Below are 17805 nucleotides of genomic sequence, written 5' to 3' on the forward strand. Positions count from 1 at the left end.
CCAAGAGCTGGTTCTTTGAAAGGATAAACAAGATTGATGAACCTCTAGCCAGGCTCACTAAGAAGCAAAGAAGAGAGGACCCAAATAAACAAAATCAGAAATGAAAGAGGTGAAATAACAACAGACATCCACAGGAATACAAAGGATTGTTAAAAAATACTATGAACAACTCTGTTCCAACAAACTAGACAACCTAGAGGAAATGGACATATTCCTAGAAAAATACAAGCTCCCAAAACTCAATCAGGAAGAATCTAAAAATCTCAACAGGCCAATAAATACAGAGGAAATTGAAGCAGTCATCAAAAAGCTTTCAGCAAACAAAAGCCCAGGGCTTCACAGAGGAGTTTTACCAAAACATTCAAGGAAGAACTAAAACCTACCCTCCTCAGACTATTCCAAAAAATTCAAGAGGAAGGAACACTTCCAAGCTCATTCTATGAAGCCAGAATCACCCTAATACCAAGACCAGGTAAAGACAACACAATGAAAGAGAATTACAGGCCAATATCCCTCATGAACATAGATGCCAAAATCCTCAAAATTCTAGCGAATCGTATCCAGCATTACATGAGAAAGATCATATACCATGACCAAGTAGGATTTATCTTGGGGATGCAAGGATGGTACAATATCCACAAATCAGTAAACATGATACATCACATAAACAAATTGACAGATAAAAATCACATAGTCATATCAATTGATGCAGATAAAGCATTTGACAAAATCCAACACCCTTTCTTGATAAAAACCCTCAGCAAAATGGGAGTAGAGGGATCATACCTCAACATAATAAAAGCCTTATATGACAAGCCTACAGCCAACATCATAGTCAGTGGGCAAAAACTAAAACCATTTTACCTAAGAACAGGAACGAGACAGGGATGCTCACTTTCACCACTCCTGTCAACATAGTTCTGGAAGTGGTAGCCATAGCAATTAGACAAGAAGAAGAAATAAAAGGTATCCAAATTGGAAAAGAAAATGTAAAACTGTCATTATTTGCAGATGACATGATACTGTACATAGAAAACCCTAAAGACTCGATCAAAAAAATTATTAGACTTAATAAATGAATTTGGCAATGTAGCAGGATACATAATTAATGCCAAGAAATCTATGGCATTTTTATACACTAATAGTGAACTTACAGAAAGAGAGTTTTAAAAAACAATCCCATTTACCATTGTTCAAAAAAAATTAAGATACCTAGGAATAAACTTAACTAAGGAGGTAAAAGACCTATACTCGGAAAACTACAGGACACTGAAAAAAAGAGATAGAGGAAAACATAAACAGATAGAAGAACATACCATGTTCATGGATTGGTAGAATCAACATCATCAAAATGTCCATACTACCCAAAGCAATCTATAGATTCAATGCACTGCCCATTAAAATACCAACAGCATATTTCCCAGACCTAGAACAAACTCTCCAAAAATTCATCTGGAATTAAAAAAAAAGATCCTGAATAGCTGCAGCAATCCTGAGAAAGAAGAACAAAGAAAGAGGGATCTCAACACCAGATATCAAGCTGTATTACAAAGCCACTGTTCTCAAAACTGCCCGGTACTGGCACAAGAACAGACATATAGACCAATGGAATAGAGAACCCAGAAATCAACCCAAACCACTATGCTCAATTAATATCTGACAAAGGAGGCAAGAACATACAATGGAGTCAAGACAGTCTCTTCAATAAATGGTGTTGGGAAAACTGGACAGATCCATGCAAAAAAAATGAAACTAGACCACCAACTTACACCATACAGAGAAATAAACTCAAAATGGATAAAGGACTTAAATGTAAGACAGGAAACCATAAAAATATTAGAGGAATCCACAGGCAGCAAAATTTCAGGCATATGCCAAAGCAATATCTTCACTGATACAGCTCCTAGGGCAATGGAAACTAAAGAGAAAATAAACAAATGGGACTACATCAAAATAAAAAGCTGCTGCACAGCAAAAGAAACCATCAACAAAACAACAAGAAAGCCCACTGCATGGGAGAACATATTTGCCAATGTTATCACTGATAAGGTTTTAATCCTCAATATTTACAGGGAACTCATACAACTTAACAAAAGTAAGATAAATCCAATCAAAAAGTGGGCAACAGATCTAGATAGATACTTTTTGAAAGAAGACGTAAGGAAGGCCAAGAGACATGAAAACATGCTCAAAGTCACTAATCGTCCAAGAGATGCAAATCAAAACGACAATGCGATACCATCTCACACTTGTCAAAATGGCTATTACCAACAAACAAGTGCTGGCGAGGATGCGGAGAAAAAGGAACCCTCATGCACTGCTAGTGGGAATGCAAACTGGTGTAGCCACTGTGGAGAACAGTATGGAGTTTCCTTAAAACACTAAAAATGGAACTCCCATTTGACCCAGTGATCCCACTTCTAGGAATATATCCCAAGAAACCAGAAACACCAATCAGAAAGTATATATGTGTCCCTATGTTCATAGTAGCACAATTCACCATAGCTAAGATTTGGAAACAGCCTAATTGCTCATTAGCAGATGAGTGCATTAGAAAACTGGTACATGTACACAATGGAATTCTACACTGCGGTTAAAAAAAAAAAAAAAAAAGGAATTCTTACCATCTGCAACAGCATGGATGGAACTGGAGAGCATTATGCTAAGCGAAATAAGCCAGTCAGAGAAAGATAAATATCACATGGTCTCACTCATTTGTGGGATATAATGAACAACATAAACTGATGAACAAAAACAGATCCAGAGATAGAGAAGCATCTATCAGACCATCAAACCTTAGAGGGAAGGTAGAGGAGGGTGGGAGTAAGGGGGAGAGATCAACGAAGGACTTGTATGCATGCATATAAGCCTAACCAATGAACACAGACACCAGAGGGGTGAGGGCATGAGTGCAGGGGTGGGAGGGTAATGGGGGGGGATAAGGACACATATGTAATACATACACACACACACACACACATCTACATATTTATATGTATATAGATAGAGATATAGATATATATCCAGCCTTGAAAAATAAAAATAAAAAGCTGTGGTACATCTCCACAATGGAATACTACGCTGCTGTAAAAAGGAAGGAACTCCTACCATTTGCAGCAGCATGGATGGGCCTGGTGAGCATTATGCTAAGTGAAATAAGTCAGAGAAAGATAAATATCACAATCTCACTCATTTGTGGAATATAATGAACAACAGACTGATAAACAAAAACAGATCAGAGACAGAGAAGCATCGATCAGACCGTCAAACCTCAGGGAAGGCAGGGGAGGTTTGGGGGAAGGAGGAAAGATCAACCAAAGGACTTGTATGCATGCATATAAGCCTAACCAATGGACACAGACACTAGCAGGGTGAGGGCAGGGGTGGAGGGGGGCAATGGTGGATAAGGACATATATGTAATACCTTAATAAAGAAGAAAAAAAAAGAAATGGTTTCTCAGTAGGTCTAGTTTTTAAAAAATATATTACATCAGCTCAGTAGGAGATTTGAAATGAAATAAACAATGAACATGGAGATGGATTAATAACAAATTATCTCTTCTGAAGAACAGAGGAAAAATGATTGAACATAAATGAACAGAGCCTCAGAAATGTGTGAAACACATAAATGCATCCGATTTGTGTAATGAGGTCTCAGAAAGAAAGGAGTGAGAGACAGGAAGCAAAAACATTTGAAGAAATAATTGCCAGAAACTTCACGAATTTGATGAGAAATAGTAATGCACATATCAAAGAAGCTTAACAAAACTAATATGATAATCACAAAAGATTCCACTTCTAGACACAGTATAGTCACACTGTTGAGAGCCAAAGACAAAACTTGACAATAACAATAGAAAATTCAGGTAGAGAGGGCAACAGCAATAAATTACAGTTGATTTCTTTTCAATGGATGCCAGAAGACATAGAATGTATTTAACATAGGGGAGATCACTGTTGACATTGAGATTAAAACTCTAGAAAAATTGGGGGGGGGGGGGCGGGGAAAAGGGAGACATATGTAAAACTTTAGACAATAAAAAAAAATCTAGAAAAATATTTTTCCATTGGTTCCAATATTTTTCTCTTCGTAACTGTAGTTTTATGGAAGTGTTTTTGTTTTCACTTAATCTAAATAAGTAGTAATTTATCTAAACTTTAATGATTCTTAAATAAGGAGCTAATTAATAAAGTACTAGTGAATGTTGTCTAGAAATCTTCGTAAAACTAGATGTCTTTATTTTGGTAAATAGTTTGTTAAGCTCCTCTCAAAATTCTCAGTTACATTATCTGTCAGTGCTTCATCATTCTGTCTAATGTTCTATATTTATAAATTAGTGCATAGCACTCATATTCTATGCCCATTTGAATTTATTTCTAGGTGCTAACTGCCAAAGAAAGGAAAACTCAAATAGATGATAGAAACAAATTGACTGAGCATTTTATTATCACACTTCCTATGTTGTTATCAAAGGTACAATTTCATTTACATTTTTGTAATAATATATCATGGAGTTTGCTTATTACACTATACTATTAAAGTAGTTACTTCTTTTGTATTTTTTCTTCCTTCTAGTATTCTGCAGATGCAGAGAAAGTAGCAAACTTGCTACAAATCCCACAGTATTTTGATCTAGAAATTTATAGCACAGGTAGAATGGAAAAGGTAAGACACTATGAAATTGAAATTCTGCTATTGTATTGAGTTTTATTAACTAGAATATTTTAATCATATGTGATCATATAGACTTATTTGTTATTTGACAGATGCTTATTTTTGTTTTATCTAAATATAGTTGCATGCTTTTTTCCCTCCTCAGCATCTGGATGCTTTATTAAAACAGATTAAGTTTGTTGTGGAGAAACATGTAGAATCAGATGTTCTAGAAGCCTGCAGTAAAACCTATAGCATCTTATGCAGTGAAGAGTATACCATCCAGAATAGAGTTGACATAGCTCGAAGCCAGCTGATTGATGAGTTTGTAGATCGATTCAATCATTCTGTGGAAGATCTATTGCAAGAGGTATGTTTTAAAGTTAATGTGTACATGTAATAATTTTGGCTAATAATTATTAAAGGTAGCTGAGTATATAAATTGTTTCCATTTTAAAATAAAATTTAGTCAAATTCTCTACACCTTTCAGAACTTAGCAGCATTATTGTAATTGTTCATCCTATAAAGATCAGCCTTTGTTATACTTTTTTTTTTAAAGATTTTTAATTGATTTTTATTGAAGGGAGAGAGAGAGAGAAACATTGATGTGAGAGGGAAACATGGATCAGCTGCCTCCTGCATGTTTTCTACCAGGGATCAAGCCCAAAACCAAGGTATGTACCCTGGCCAGGAATCAAACCGGCAACCTTTTGGTGCACAGGATGATGTCCAACCAACTGAGCCACACTGGCCAGGACTTTATTTTTAAAATTTGTTTCAAACAAGCTGGATTTTTTTTTTTTTTTTTTTTTTTTGTCTTTTAAGAAAAATCTTAAGGACTGGCTTTTTTTTTTTATGTTAGATCTCTTCATACTTTTTAAAAAATATTTTTATTGATATCAGAGAGGAAGGGAAGAGAGATAAAAACATCAGTGATGAGAGAGAATTATTTATCAGCCGCCTCCTGCACAGCCCCTACTGGGGATCAAGCCCACAACCCAGGCAAGGACCCTGATTAGGAATAGAACCATGACCTCCTGCTTCATTGGTCGACATTCAACTACTGAGCCATGCCAGTCAGGCAAGGAATGGCTTTTCTTAAGTCTTTTTTTTTTTTTTAATTTTCTAATCCTGTAATCTAATTTGCATTTTAATATTACTTTATGATATGTTAATGCATAGAACATTAAAATTATGTGCTTATGAGGGATGGCTGATTACTAGTGGTGTGCACAAGACAACAGGAAGCCTCGCCAACTGGTTATTTTTGTGATTATTTCTGTAATTCTCAAATCCTGTCTTCTCCCTCCAATTTGAGTAAGGCAACCATGAAACTTCACAGTTTTCTATGCTCTGAGATCCAAGCTGATGATCTTCTTAATCCATGTAACCGATTTTACCCTACTTTTAATTTTACAAAATAATTTAACCATTTTTGATGTTGTATTGTGATTTATTTCTCACTTTTGGGATTATGGGTATCTTTCATTTTTTGTCTGTTTTATTTTATTTGTATTTTGTTATTTACCAGCAGTGAATATGTACTTTTTATATAATAACTAGAGGCCCGGTGCACAAAAATTTGTGCACTTGGGGGGGGTCCCTCAGCCTGGCCTATGCCCTCTCACAGTCTGGCAGCCCTTGGGAGATGTCCACCAGCTGGCTTAGGTCTGCTCCCCGGGGGACTGGGCATAAGCTGGCAGTCTGGCAGCCCGGGAGCCCTCGGGGGATGTCCATTTGCCAGCAGGGAGCAGGCCAAAGCTGCAGTCGGACATCCTTAGCGCTACTGAGGAGGCGGGAGAGGCTCCCACCACCACCACTGTACTGGCAGCCGACAGCCTGGTTTGTGGCTGAACAGAGCTCCCCCTGTGGGAGCGCACTGACCACGAGGGGCAGCTCCTGCATTGAGCATCTGCCTCCTGGTTCTCAGTGTGTGTCATAGTGACCAGTCATTCCCAGTTGTTCTGCTGTTAGGGTCAATTTGCATGTTACCCTTTTATTATATAGGATAGAGGCCTGGTGCATGTGTGGGGGCTGGCTGGTTTGCCCTGAAGGGTGTCCCGGATCAGGGTGGAGGTCCCGCTGGGGTGCCTGGCCAGCCTGGGTGATGGGCTGAGGGCCATTTTCAGGCTGGCCACACCCCCTTCAGGGTGGGGGTCCCCCCTGGGGTGCCTGGCCAGCCTGGATGAGGGGCTTATGGCTGTTTGCAGGCAGGCCAAACCCCCTAGCAGGAACCCTCACCCCATGGGAGTGTGGCCAGCCTGGGTGAGGCTCTGAGGGCCGTTTTCAGGCTGGCCATGGCCGCGGGCTGGAAGCAGGTATCTGGGATTTATTTATCTTCTATAATTAAAACTTTGTAGCCCTGAGCAGAGCTCAGAGCCGGCAAGGCAGGCAGGAAGCTTGGCTTCCTCCATTGCCGGGGGCAACCCAAGCCTCCTGCTCGCTCCAGCTCCATGGCCGCCATCTTAGTTGGGTTGATTTGCATATTCGCTCCTGATTGGCTTGTGGGCATGGCTTGTGGGTGTAGCAGAGGTACGGTCGATTTGCATGTTTCCCTTTTATTAGATTAGATAACAATTTTTATTTAAGCAGTAAGTATTAACACATTGTTTGCGGGTAGTTTTTATCACGCGCTAACAGGTGGCACGGGCCATTTTTGCTAATTTTTTGCGCAAATGGCAACGTTCAGTAAAATTATGATAACTTTAGTTTACATATTTATACGTTACCCGCATTCTACTGCTAGTCTATAAAAAACGTACTAATACGTGTCCCGCGCTCTACTACACTGGTAGAACGTATAAATACATAAAACGTATAAATACGTTTCCCGCATACAATGTGTTAATAGACTTTCATGTGAATTTGAGGATACATGAAGGTGTGGTAATAAAGTGATGTCTACTTTTTATTTGTAGGGAGAAGAAGCTGATGATGATGATATTTACAACGTGCTTTCTACATTAAAGCGATTAACCTCTTTTCACAAGTACGTGGTTTCATTGGAAGTAGATTGTAGATTCAGTGAAAAGCAGATTAGTCAACATAAAACAGACTGATTATATTTGTAATGTTTAACATCCATATAACAGTGGGAAATTTTAAAGAAATATCAAGGTGTTGTACAGTTTTTCTTTATTATTCTAATTTTCTTCAGGTAAATTATAGGGTTTTATTTTAATACTAGAGGCCCGATGCACGAAATTCGTGCAAGAGTAGGCCTTCCTTTCCCCAGCTGCCTGCACCCGGGACCCAGGCTTCCCTCTGGCTGCTGGCACCCAGGACCGGGGCTTCCCTCGCAGAGGGAAGCAGCCCGCTGGTTGGTGGCGTGGCCTCCCTCTACAGGGTGATCGTGGAGCCCCCCGATTGATCGCCCTGCCGGCCGTTTGCCTAGGCCTCCCTCTGCGGACTATCATGGGGTGATGGCTGGGCTCCCGACCAATTGAATTGCAACTACCTTGGCTGGCCTGGTGCCAGTGGGTGTCATAGCATGGTCCCGGATGGTCGTCCAGATGGTTGTTGTTATTCTGCTGTTCAGCCGTTTGGTCAATTTGCATATTATGCTTTTATTATATAGGATGGTTACTTAAGGAGTAAGATTTCTCATTCCCTGTAATAAGTGCACACTGTAAAGGTTTAAGTTAATTGTATTTTTAACAAATTTGATGAGCTTATTCTGTAAGCTAGCATTTCAGAAGTATAATTTTCAATGGATAGTTTCTTAAAGTCTTACTAAATAGGAAAAAAACATGTTTTGGGGAAAGCCATGAAAGTTATTTCTGTGAGCTTTTATTTCTGAATTATTCTTGTTTTATGTAGACAGAGCAGTTGGATTTGAATAAGGACAAAAGGCTTGTTCAAGGAAATAAGTATCATTTTCAAATTGTAATTTGCATGTCCCTTATAATAAGACATGCTTATCTTCTCTATAAAGAAAGGAAAATAGAGGACTTTGTTGTCAAAAGAATGTTTAGGTGTAGGCCTACATCAGTAAATACTTAAGATTTCAAAGCAACGTCCAAAATCTAAGCCTTTTTTTTATATACAATATGTTGTTTGATATTTCATGGAGACACAAACTTATTTTTTTAAAATATTTAGATGTATGAAAATAAAAGTTGACAGCCAATTATCTGCTATTTTTAGTAGTAGAGCTCATGACTATTTAAAATGTCAGCATTATCTCATTCAGAACTCCTCAGCCCATGTAAATAGCTACACTAAAGTTATTGGGCTTTGCCATGTTTTCTTTACCCTGGTTTTGTCTAATCTTTTTAAAAATACATTTGCTTAATCCTGTGTGATCTCAGGATTTGCTTAAATGTATTTTAAATTATACTAGAAGAGAAAAAACTATGGGATATGAGCTTAGGTTGACCATGTTGTAGTAATCTTCACTTAAATGTGTGAAGATTTTTTGTTTGTTTTTATTATGGTACTAGAGGCCCGATGCACGAAATTCATACAAGGGGCTCAGCCCCCACCGCCACGGCGGCTGCCTTGGCCTCTGCCCACCATGGTGGCCGCAGGCCTCTGCCTTGGCCCCTGCCCACCGCAGCTTCTTCCAGAAGGTCGTCCAGAAGGACGTTCTATCTAATTAGCATATTAAGCTTTTATTATTATAGATCGTTTTGTTTTATTTTAAAATGTGTGAAGTTTTGTTATTACTGATTTATTTTAATGAATTCCTAATATCAGCTTGAGCTCTCTCCGCCTCTTTATTTCCCCCTCTCATTTCCCTCTTTTTTTCTTCTTAAGTATGAGCACTCAAACATTTCCTTTATGGATCTCTTTCAACTCTACAAGAAAATGAAGTTATTTTACTTAAAGTCATTTTGTTTAAAATTTCCTTCATTCTAGAATAAAGTTAATACATTTTGTTTATTTTAGCGCTCATGATCTCACAAAATGGGATCTGTTTGGTAATTGCTACAGATTATTGAAGACTGGAATTGAACATGGAGCTATGCCAGAACAGGTAGGAGTTTACTAGTCTTCCTTCTATCTCATTTCAGAAAGCTAAAGTTTTTTGCTATCACACAGGATTATCAAAAGCCTTTCATAGAAAGTAGTTGATAATTCTTTAACGTAGCTACCTTCTTTGAGGATTCTTTCCATAGCGATTAAATGTTACTGATAGATATATCTTCAGGTTTAAGCAGAAAAAAATAGGAAACCTTTGCTATAATGTTCTCAAAATTTTTATGTTAAGGTAAGCATTTTTAGGGTAACATCCGTATTTCTTTGAAATGGTAAGATGACTATATTATTGTCCAAATAAGTGTTCTTTTAAAAGTGAAAAGGAGTGCTATTAATTACTCTAGGCATTAGCCTTCCTCCTCCTTTCCTTCCTCTTTTCCTTTCTTTCCTTTCTTTCTTTTCTTTCTTTCTTTCTTTCCTTTTCTTTCTCTCTTTCTTTCTCTCTTTCTTTCTTTCTTTCTTTCTTTCTTTCTTTCTTTCTTTCTTTCTTTCGGAGGAAGGGGTAGAGAGATGGAGACACAGACATCGATTTGTTGTTCCACTTATTTATGCATTCATTGGTTGCTTCTTGTATGTGCCCTTACTGGAGATGGAATCTGCAACCATGGCATATCTGGACAACACTTTTAACCAACTGAGCTACCCAGCCAGGGCTGATCTAGTTAGTCTTAGTTTATGCTCTATGAATCTTTTCACAGTTATCAAAGAAGCATCCTTTGAATCTTCTATTCTTTCCCTTATGTTTCCCTTTATTACCAGATTAAATCTTACATCTTTCTTTAAAGATTTAGTATAGATTTTTGCTTCTCTAGAAAGTTTTTCCTAACCATTATCACTTTCTATTCCTGGCTAACATGTGAGTTCCTCTTCTCTCCCCTCAACACATTACCCCATGTATGTATACTTTATCAGACCAATTATTAAATTATTATAATTGTTACTAATTTGTCTTTTCAGTTGATTGTTCTCTGAGATGAGGGAATATGTTTGTTTTTAAGCCCCTGTGTCTAGCACTAGGCTTAGATACTGAATAAATATCTGTGTGGTTTTTTTGTTTTGTTTTTTTATTTTGTTTTTAAAATATATTTTATTGATTTTTTACAGAGAGGAAGGGAGAGAGATAGAGAGTTAGAAACATCGATGAGAGAGAAACATCGATCAGCTGCCTCCTGCACATCTCCTACTGGAGATGTGCCCGCAACCCAGGTACATGCCCTTGACCGGAATCGAACCTGGGACCTTTCAGTCCACAGGCCAACGCTCTATCCACTGAGCCAAACCGGTTTTGGCATAAATATCTGTTTTAAGAACAGAGTTCAGACAGTGAACATTTGGTAATAGTGTCTTTTTTTTTAAATGGTTATTATTTTAAATTTCCATACATTTATGCCTCTAGGATGATGTATTTCTTTTTTTTTTTTTTTTTACCAAATGTTATTTTATATATGCTCCTTAATTCTATAAAACTTTTGGCCTATAAGCTATGATACATATTGTATGATATAAGCTGTACAAATGTAAATTATGTCTCATTTGTTTGAATTTTTTTATTTGATACAGATAGTCGTACAGGCATTGCAGTGTTCCCATTACTCGATTCTTTGGCAGTTGGTGAAAATTACTGATGGTTCTCCTTCCAAAGTAAGTAAGAGTTTCTATAGGCAGAAGAGTTACTACTAAAATAAAATAACCTCCATTCGTTTATATTTAATAAGTTATTGTTATTAGTTACAGCAAATTATCTTGACTAAAATATAAAATAATTTTTTTGTTATCAATTTTTGTTTTATCCTGTGAGTAAGTGTATTTTATCTTTTTGGAAGATAACCGGTGTTCAAGCAATAGATATATACTTTTATTTGTACAAAAGTTAAAATTCTTATAGGAAATAACCATTGTAGAAACCAAAAGAGGTCTGATCGGTAACATGCTATAAAAAAATAGAGTAATATTGGGAGATAATAGTATGCAGCTTTCAGTTTTGACTTCATGGCACCTTGGGACTCAAACTGAACAACACTCCTGTTAAAAACAACTCAAATTATTGGATAATTTTTTTTCAACTTTTAATTTTTGACTGACCATGCAAAACATAAAGGTACAAACCAGATATTAAATGGAACCAGTATTCAAGAGAGTCGGCAAAGCACTGAAGCCTACTTAACCTTAAGGATCTTTTCTAATCTAGACAAATTATAAGGCCCTCCCAAGGTGGAATGTCTCACAGGTAGCACATCTCCCTGAAAATTTGGGGTCCTAAAGAGCTACTCCCAGCTCAAGGGTAAATTAGAAATAAACCCACACCAGCTCCATGAATGGAGAAATACAAGGAAAACAGCATGTCTTAAATTTGTCACTGATTAAAAGGGAGAAAACAGGTGTCCCAGTAAGATGTATAACCATGAGCTGGCTTTCACACAGGTTTTCACCCTAAAATTATACTACTTCAGTGGTCCATTAAAAAATAAAAAACGAGATTTTGATTTAAAAAGTCTATATCGCTCTTGAAATGAGAGTGGCTTGAACATATGAGTAAAGAGCAAACGCTTGATAAAGAACCAAATCACAATATTAGGATGTTTACATATCCTCATCTTAACAAAACAGAAGCTGTTCAACCAATAAAGAAGGTCAATAATACATTTCTATACAGAATCAATAACTTGATAGGAAGCATTTTTTTTCTCAGAAAGATTTTTTTTTTACCCTTATGGTTAAAAGTTTGAGGAATTCACTGCCTTTAGAAAGTAATTGGAGTTTTTTGTTCTTAATTAGAAGAATAGTGATATATTGGTTAGCTTCCTGGTTGTTTTTATTTTATTTTATTGACAATTTAGTCTTGATAAGCAAAAACTAAAATTAACCTTTTGTAGTAACCAAAGCCACTTGAAAATTGCATTACATCCTCATGTTTTTTAAAATGTTCGTTAATTTGGTAAAATTAACGGAGATTGAATATATGTAAGTTAAATTTTGATAAGAGTTTATTATATGTTACACACAATTAACTTTTATTCTAATTTATTCTGGTTGGTTTTGTATTCTTTTTTTTCCCACTGAGGTCATTTTGCTTATCTGAGGCACAGATTTTTTGATTGTCATTGCAAGGAGAGCAATGCAGATTTTGTGGCCAGCACTGATTTCTTTTATGCTAGAAACAATGATATAGCATCTTTTTTTCTTCTTTTTTTTTATAATCCTCACCTAAAGATATTTTTCCATTGATTTTTAGAGAGTGTGGAAGGGAGAGGGAGAGACAGAAACACCGATGTGAAAGAGACACATTGATCTGTTGCCTCCCGCATGACCCCAACAAGGGCTGGAAGCCTGCAACAGAGGTACGCGTGCCCTTGACTGGAATCAAACCCAGGACCCTTCAGTCCACAGGCCGATGCTCTATCCACTGAGCCAAACTAGCTAGGGTGCTATAGCATGTTTTTGGTGTTTTCATTATTCGGTTGATTTTTATTTATAGATTTTTGTTCATTTATATAATAAGTGAAATTCTTACATAGGTGTCTTTCAAGTTATTCTCACTTTGAAGTTGTTGATAATTTTTCTTTCAAAATATATTTAGTAATTATTGTGTTCAGTTGTGTCTATAAAGTGGTTTTCTAAGTGATAATCTTAAAAAGCATGAATCTTCAAGATACATGCAAACTTAAAAAAAATTAATCTTTCATTGCTAAGATTCTTTTAAAACAATTATTTTAATGATTCATATAATAATTACTAGATTAGGAATTTTCAAGCTTTCTATATAGGATATCTTCGAAAATTTAATAGCCACATACATAAGCTTTGTACACATATAATTTATATTACTAACATCCCAATTGATAAGATATTGATAACTATAGTTCTAGCCAAGGACTATATTGTTATGCAGATAATCTTGAGGCAAGCCACTTATATTACTGAGACACAGACAACAGCATGGTGATAGCGAGAGGAAAAGGGATGGGGTTAGGTGGAAGGGGGCAAAGGTGTGATAAATTGGGACAGAAAGAGACTTTAGTTTGGGTCATGGCCACATGATGCAGTATGCAGATGTTTTGTTGAGTTATACACTTGAAACATGTATGATTTTGTTAAACAATGTCACCCCAGTGAACGCAATAAAAAGAAAAATTTAAAGCAGACAACTTATGTCAAAGCATTTACATCGATTGTAAAGTGCTTTCCAGATACTAATAACAATCTTAAAAATCACTTACCTGTGTTTAAGGTTACTTATTTATAAAATTGAAAGTTGTATTGTGCCACCTTTTCTGTCTCTAAAATTCTGTAATCTATGTTATGATTAATAACTGCTATATTAAAGATGTCTGGGTAGATATACTAGAATCTTAACAGTGTTTATCTCTGGGAAATAGAAATTCTTTGGGGGCAGACATAAGAAGAAATTTACTTTTCACTTTATACCTTTTGATACTGTTTGAGTGGTAGTTTTGTTGGTGATTCTTAAAAGTGATAATTTTATCACAAAAATTAATTTTTTAAGACTACTAGTACAAAAGCATCTTGATTCTCCATTCTAAACTTAGGTCTGATTTATCACATATAATTCACAGTTGTTGAACTTGAATACTAGAAAAATGCTTAGTGTGTTCTATATCTTATTTGCAATAATAGCATTATTCTTTTGTTTATAAATGTAATATTAGAGCTATCAGAGAATTTAGAAATTATTTGATGAAACCTGTTCTTTTTAGATAAGGCCTACAGGGGGAGATTGTTATTAACACTGTTGATGTTTTACTATTTTTTAATATATATTTTTATTGATTTCAGAGGAAGAGAGAGGGAGAGAGAAATAGAAACGTCAATGATGAGAGAGAACCATCCATCGGCTGCCTCCTGCATGCCCCCCAGTGGGGATCAAGCCGGCAACCTGGGCATATGCCCTGACCAGGAATTGAAATGTTACCTCCTGGTTCAGAGGTCATTTTGTAAATCACTTTAATATAAATGCTCTAAATTAATTAAATCTTCATTTTATAAAGTAGATATTACCATAGTCTTATTTTACAGATAAAGAACCTGATTACTTAGAAAAATTAGGCTTGCCTAAAACTATAAGTCTTTTGAATCTCACTCAATCTAGTTGTTTTTCTGTTAACATTCTTTAAATTCTTGTATTATTAAGCTTTTAATACAACTTGTTCTAGAGAGTTTTATTGTGGCTTTTTAAAAATTATTTTCTAAAGGCTGGCATGTTGATTGACTCCTCACTAAATCCAAATGTCTGTTAATCAGTTGGGTATATTGAAAAATTATGTCATATAGCCTTTTTTTTTTTTTCATCATTCTGTATCTATAAAGGCATTTGAATGAAAAGTTACTATGGTTTTAAATGGCTTATTTTGTAATGCCAGTGGTTTAAAGTTAAAACATATGGAGGACTTTGGTAATGATGCACCTAAAATATTTTTCCCCTCGGTTTTCTAAAATTTAAAAGTAATTCAGTAGGCTCTTGGGGTCTAAATATTTAATTTACAATGTTGATTATTTATAGACAACTTGAAAATCTTACTGCATTAATTAATATTTCTGTTGTTGAAGTATTTCAAGCATGTCAAACTCAAAGGCTAACATGGGCCAAATAAACAAGGTTTAAGTTTATGTGTGCCACAAAAAAACAAAAGCTTCAATTTTCAAAGAAACCTAGGTTTATTTCGATAGAAACATGCTGAATACAAAGGGCTGAAATAAATGAGTAATCGTTAACAAAATAGAACATTTTAATAAAAAGTAGTATTTTTTTCTTGAACATTAACTTACCAGACACTGAATAACTGCACAAATTAATAAACAACGCAGATAAACCTGTTTTTCTTGTTCTCCTAAAATGAAATATGTCCTGTTGCGCACACCAAACAAGTCAGTTCAAGGCTAATGATGGGGCGATCAGCTGCTAAAATATTCGCTGCTAGTATTAGTAGAGAGAAATGGTGCACCTACGCGTAAGGCGCATAAGGGAAATGAATGCAACACGATTGTATATAATAATCAGTCATTAGCGAACATTGTAGTTCGTTATTAATAATTATGTATTACAGAATATTGTAAAAATGAAGTTACGAAATTTTTATTAAAACGTTTCTTACATTTCGTTTTATTGGCTGGGCCACAAAAATATTCGTTGTGGGCCTCATGCAGCCCGTGGCCCATGAATTTGACATGCTTGAAGTATTCTATATGATAAAAGGCTAATATGCAAATATACCGAGTGGCTGAACTACCGGTCACTATGATGCACACTGACCACCAGGGGGCAGATGCTCAATGCAGGAGATGCCCCCCAGTGGTCAGTGTGCTCCCACAGGGGGAACGCCACTCAGCCAAAAGCCAGGCTCACGCCGCAACAGCACTAAGGCTGTCCTACTGATGGCTTAGGCCCACTCCCCGCCATCAGTTGGACATCTCCCAAGGGCTCCTGGACTGCGAGAGGGCGCAGGCCGGGCTGAGGGGATCCTCCTCTCCCCCTCCCCCCCAGTGCTCGAATTCCATGCACTGGGCCTCTAGTTATGTTAATAATATGGAATGAGCCATTTAGCTAGTGAAGGAGCTAACCAGCTGACCACTGTTTTTCTCTACTCATTAGTACATTTATAGAAACTCCTTTACTGGTAAATCTCTGAAGAGGTCACTTGCCATCTTTAGTTAATAAATTATATGTGTTAGTTTTTGGTGTAAAATATAAGGTAAAGTGCTTTTCATAAAGTTGGGCTTTCTTTCTTGAGTACATGTTCATTGTTAAAATAAATTGTCCTGATTTTACTACCTGTAGGTAACCACTGTTAATATTTTGGTATATTTTCTTTTAGTGTTTTCTTTTTACATATTTTTCAATCTTATTGAAATCATAATGTATATACAATTTTATGTCTCCTCTTCAATTAACATGGGATTTCCTTCAGTTATTAAAAGAAATGTCGATAGATATTTTTTCTGTATGCATTTGTCCATCGTATAGCTATACCGTAATTAATTTTACCATACCACTCTACTCTCTTTGATGTTTAGGTTGTAAACTTTTTAACTAATAAAATTAATGCCATGATCGGCATTTTGGTGCAAAAGCTTGTTCCGTGTTTTAAATTGTTTTATCTTATAGTCTTAGAAATGGAATTTGTGGGTCAAAGATTATACTTTTAAGGTTTGATACATATTGCCAAGTTGTTTTTTAGACAGTATGTTCTAAAATTTATTTTTCGAATCTATCATATGAATGGTAGTTATATTTGAAGTTTAAATTCAAATTATAATTTAACTAAACAGTAAACAGTATTTTATAAAATGAATATATGAGAAGACTATATCAAGAACAGGATTAGATCTTTATTTGAAATCTAAGTGCACTGGGTTTCATCATTGAGTATTTCCTCTATTCCCCCTAATTTCCAGAGTTGAAGCTCTTTGGCAGTCTCACAGGTCATGTTCAGTATACTTTGTTCCGGTGCCCCCTAGTGCTGGTCCTGTAGAAGCAGCCTTCAGTTTCTCTCTAGCAGAAAACATCCTTCTTCTTCAGCTCCTTCTGGACATATACAAAGACTTTTAAAGAGCCAGGTAAATAAGAGTTAGGGCTAAAATAATGCCCCATTGCCTTTTTTGGCCTGGGGATCTAGAACTTATTTTTCCTACTGGGAGGAGCTGTCCTACTCTCTGTAATCTTAAATTTGCAGTGTTCTTAGCCTTACCCTGCATGGTTCTATTCTAGACAGCAGTAGGGAGGACCTGGGGCAAACATTCTTGCCTTCTGGATCCTGACCCTTTTCCTAATCCTTTAAATTAAAGAAAGTCAATATCCCTCAGGTAGCTACAGGTCAAATTATCATTGAGGTGTTTAGCTGTAAAATTTGTTCCATTGCCTTCTTAACTGAAGGGTCTCCTCTGCAAATTCCAGCTTGTTTAACCTCTAAACAGACTGGGGAAGAGCATTGTTAGGGTGAAGGTGGCCAGACTCATGAGGAGATACACTTAACCTTGCTGTTCTTCATATAAGCATACATTCCTAGAAATGTACTAGAAATAGGCTCAAATATAAAATAATCAACAGACTATTTTTTATACTTCCCCCTTTCCTTTTCCCTCCCCAGTCCTTTAGAATGTCAATGAATAAGAATGAGATAGCTTGCTCAGGTCCTTGCCCCAAGTTCCTATAATA

The 17805-nt window shown here is 36.3% G+C and overlaps 1 protein-coding gene across 1 annotated transcript in view; it reads left to right on the forward strand.

Annotated features, from left to right (window-relative positions):
- The window catches only part of STAG1 (STAG1 cohesin complex component), a 345726-nt gene that overhangs the window by 282366 nt on the left and 45555 nt on the right, over nucleotides 1-17805 (forward strand). The window contains exons 17-22 of the mRNA XM_081106167.1: nucleotides 4382-4474; nucleotides 4577-4666; nucleotides 4821-5024; nucleotides 7574-7644; nucleotides 9546-9633; nucleotides 11196-11276. Coding sequence (XP_080962293.1) covers nucleotides 4382-4474; nucleotides 4577-4666; nucleotides 4821-5024; nucleotides 7574-7644; nucleotides 9546-9633; nucleotides 11196-11276 — 627 coding nt within the window. The remainder of the gene's footprint in view (nucleotides 1-4381; nucleotides 4475-4576; nucleotides 4667-4820; nucleotides 5025-7573; nucleotides 7645-9545; nucleotides 9634-11195; nucleotides 11277-17805) is intronic.

This window comes from Myotis nattereri (assembly GCF_964212035.1).
Source record: "Myotis nattereri genome assembly, chromosome: 14".
In the NCBI taxonomy this organism is placed as follows: Eukaryota; Metazoa; Chordata; class Mammalia; order Chiroptera; family Vespertilionidae; genus Myotis; species Myotis nattereri.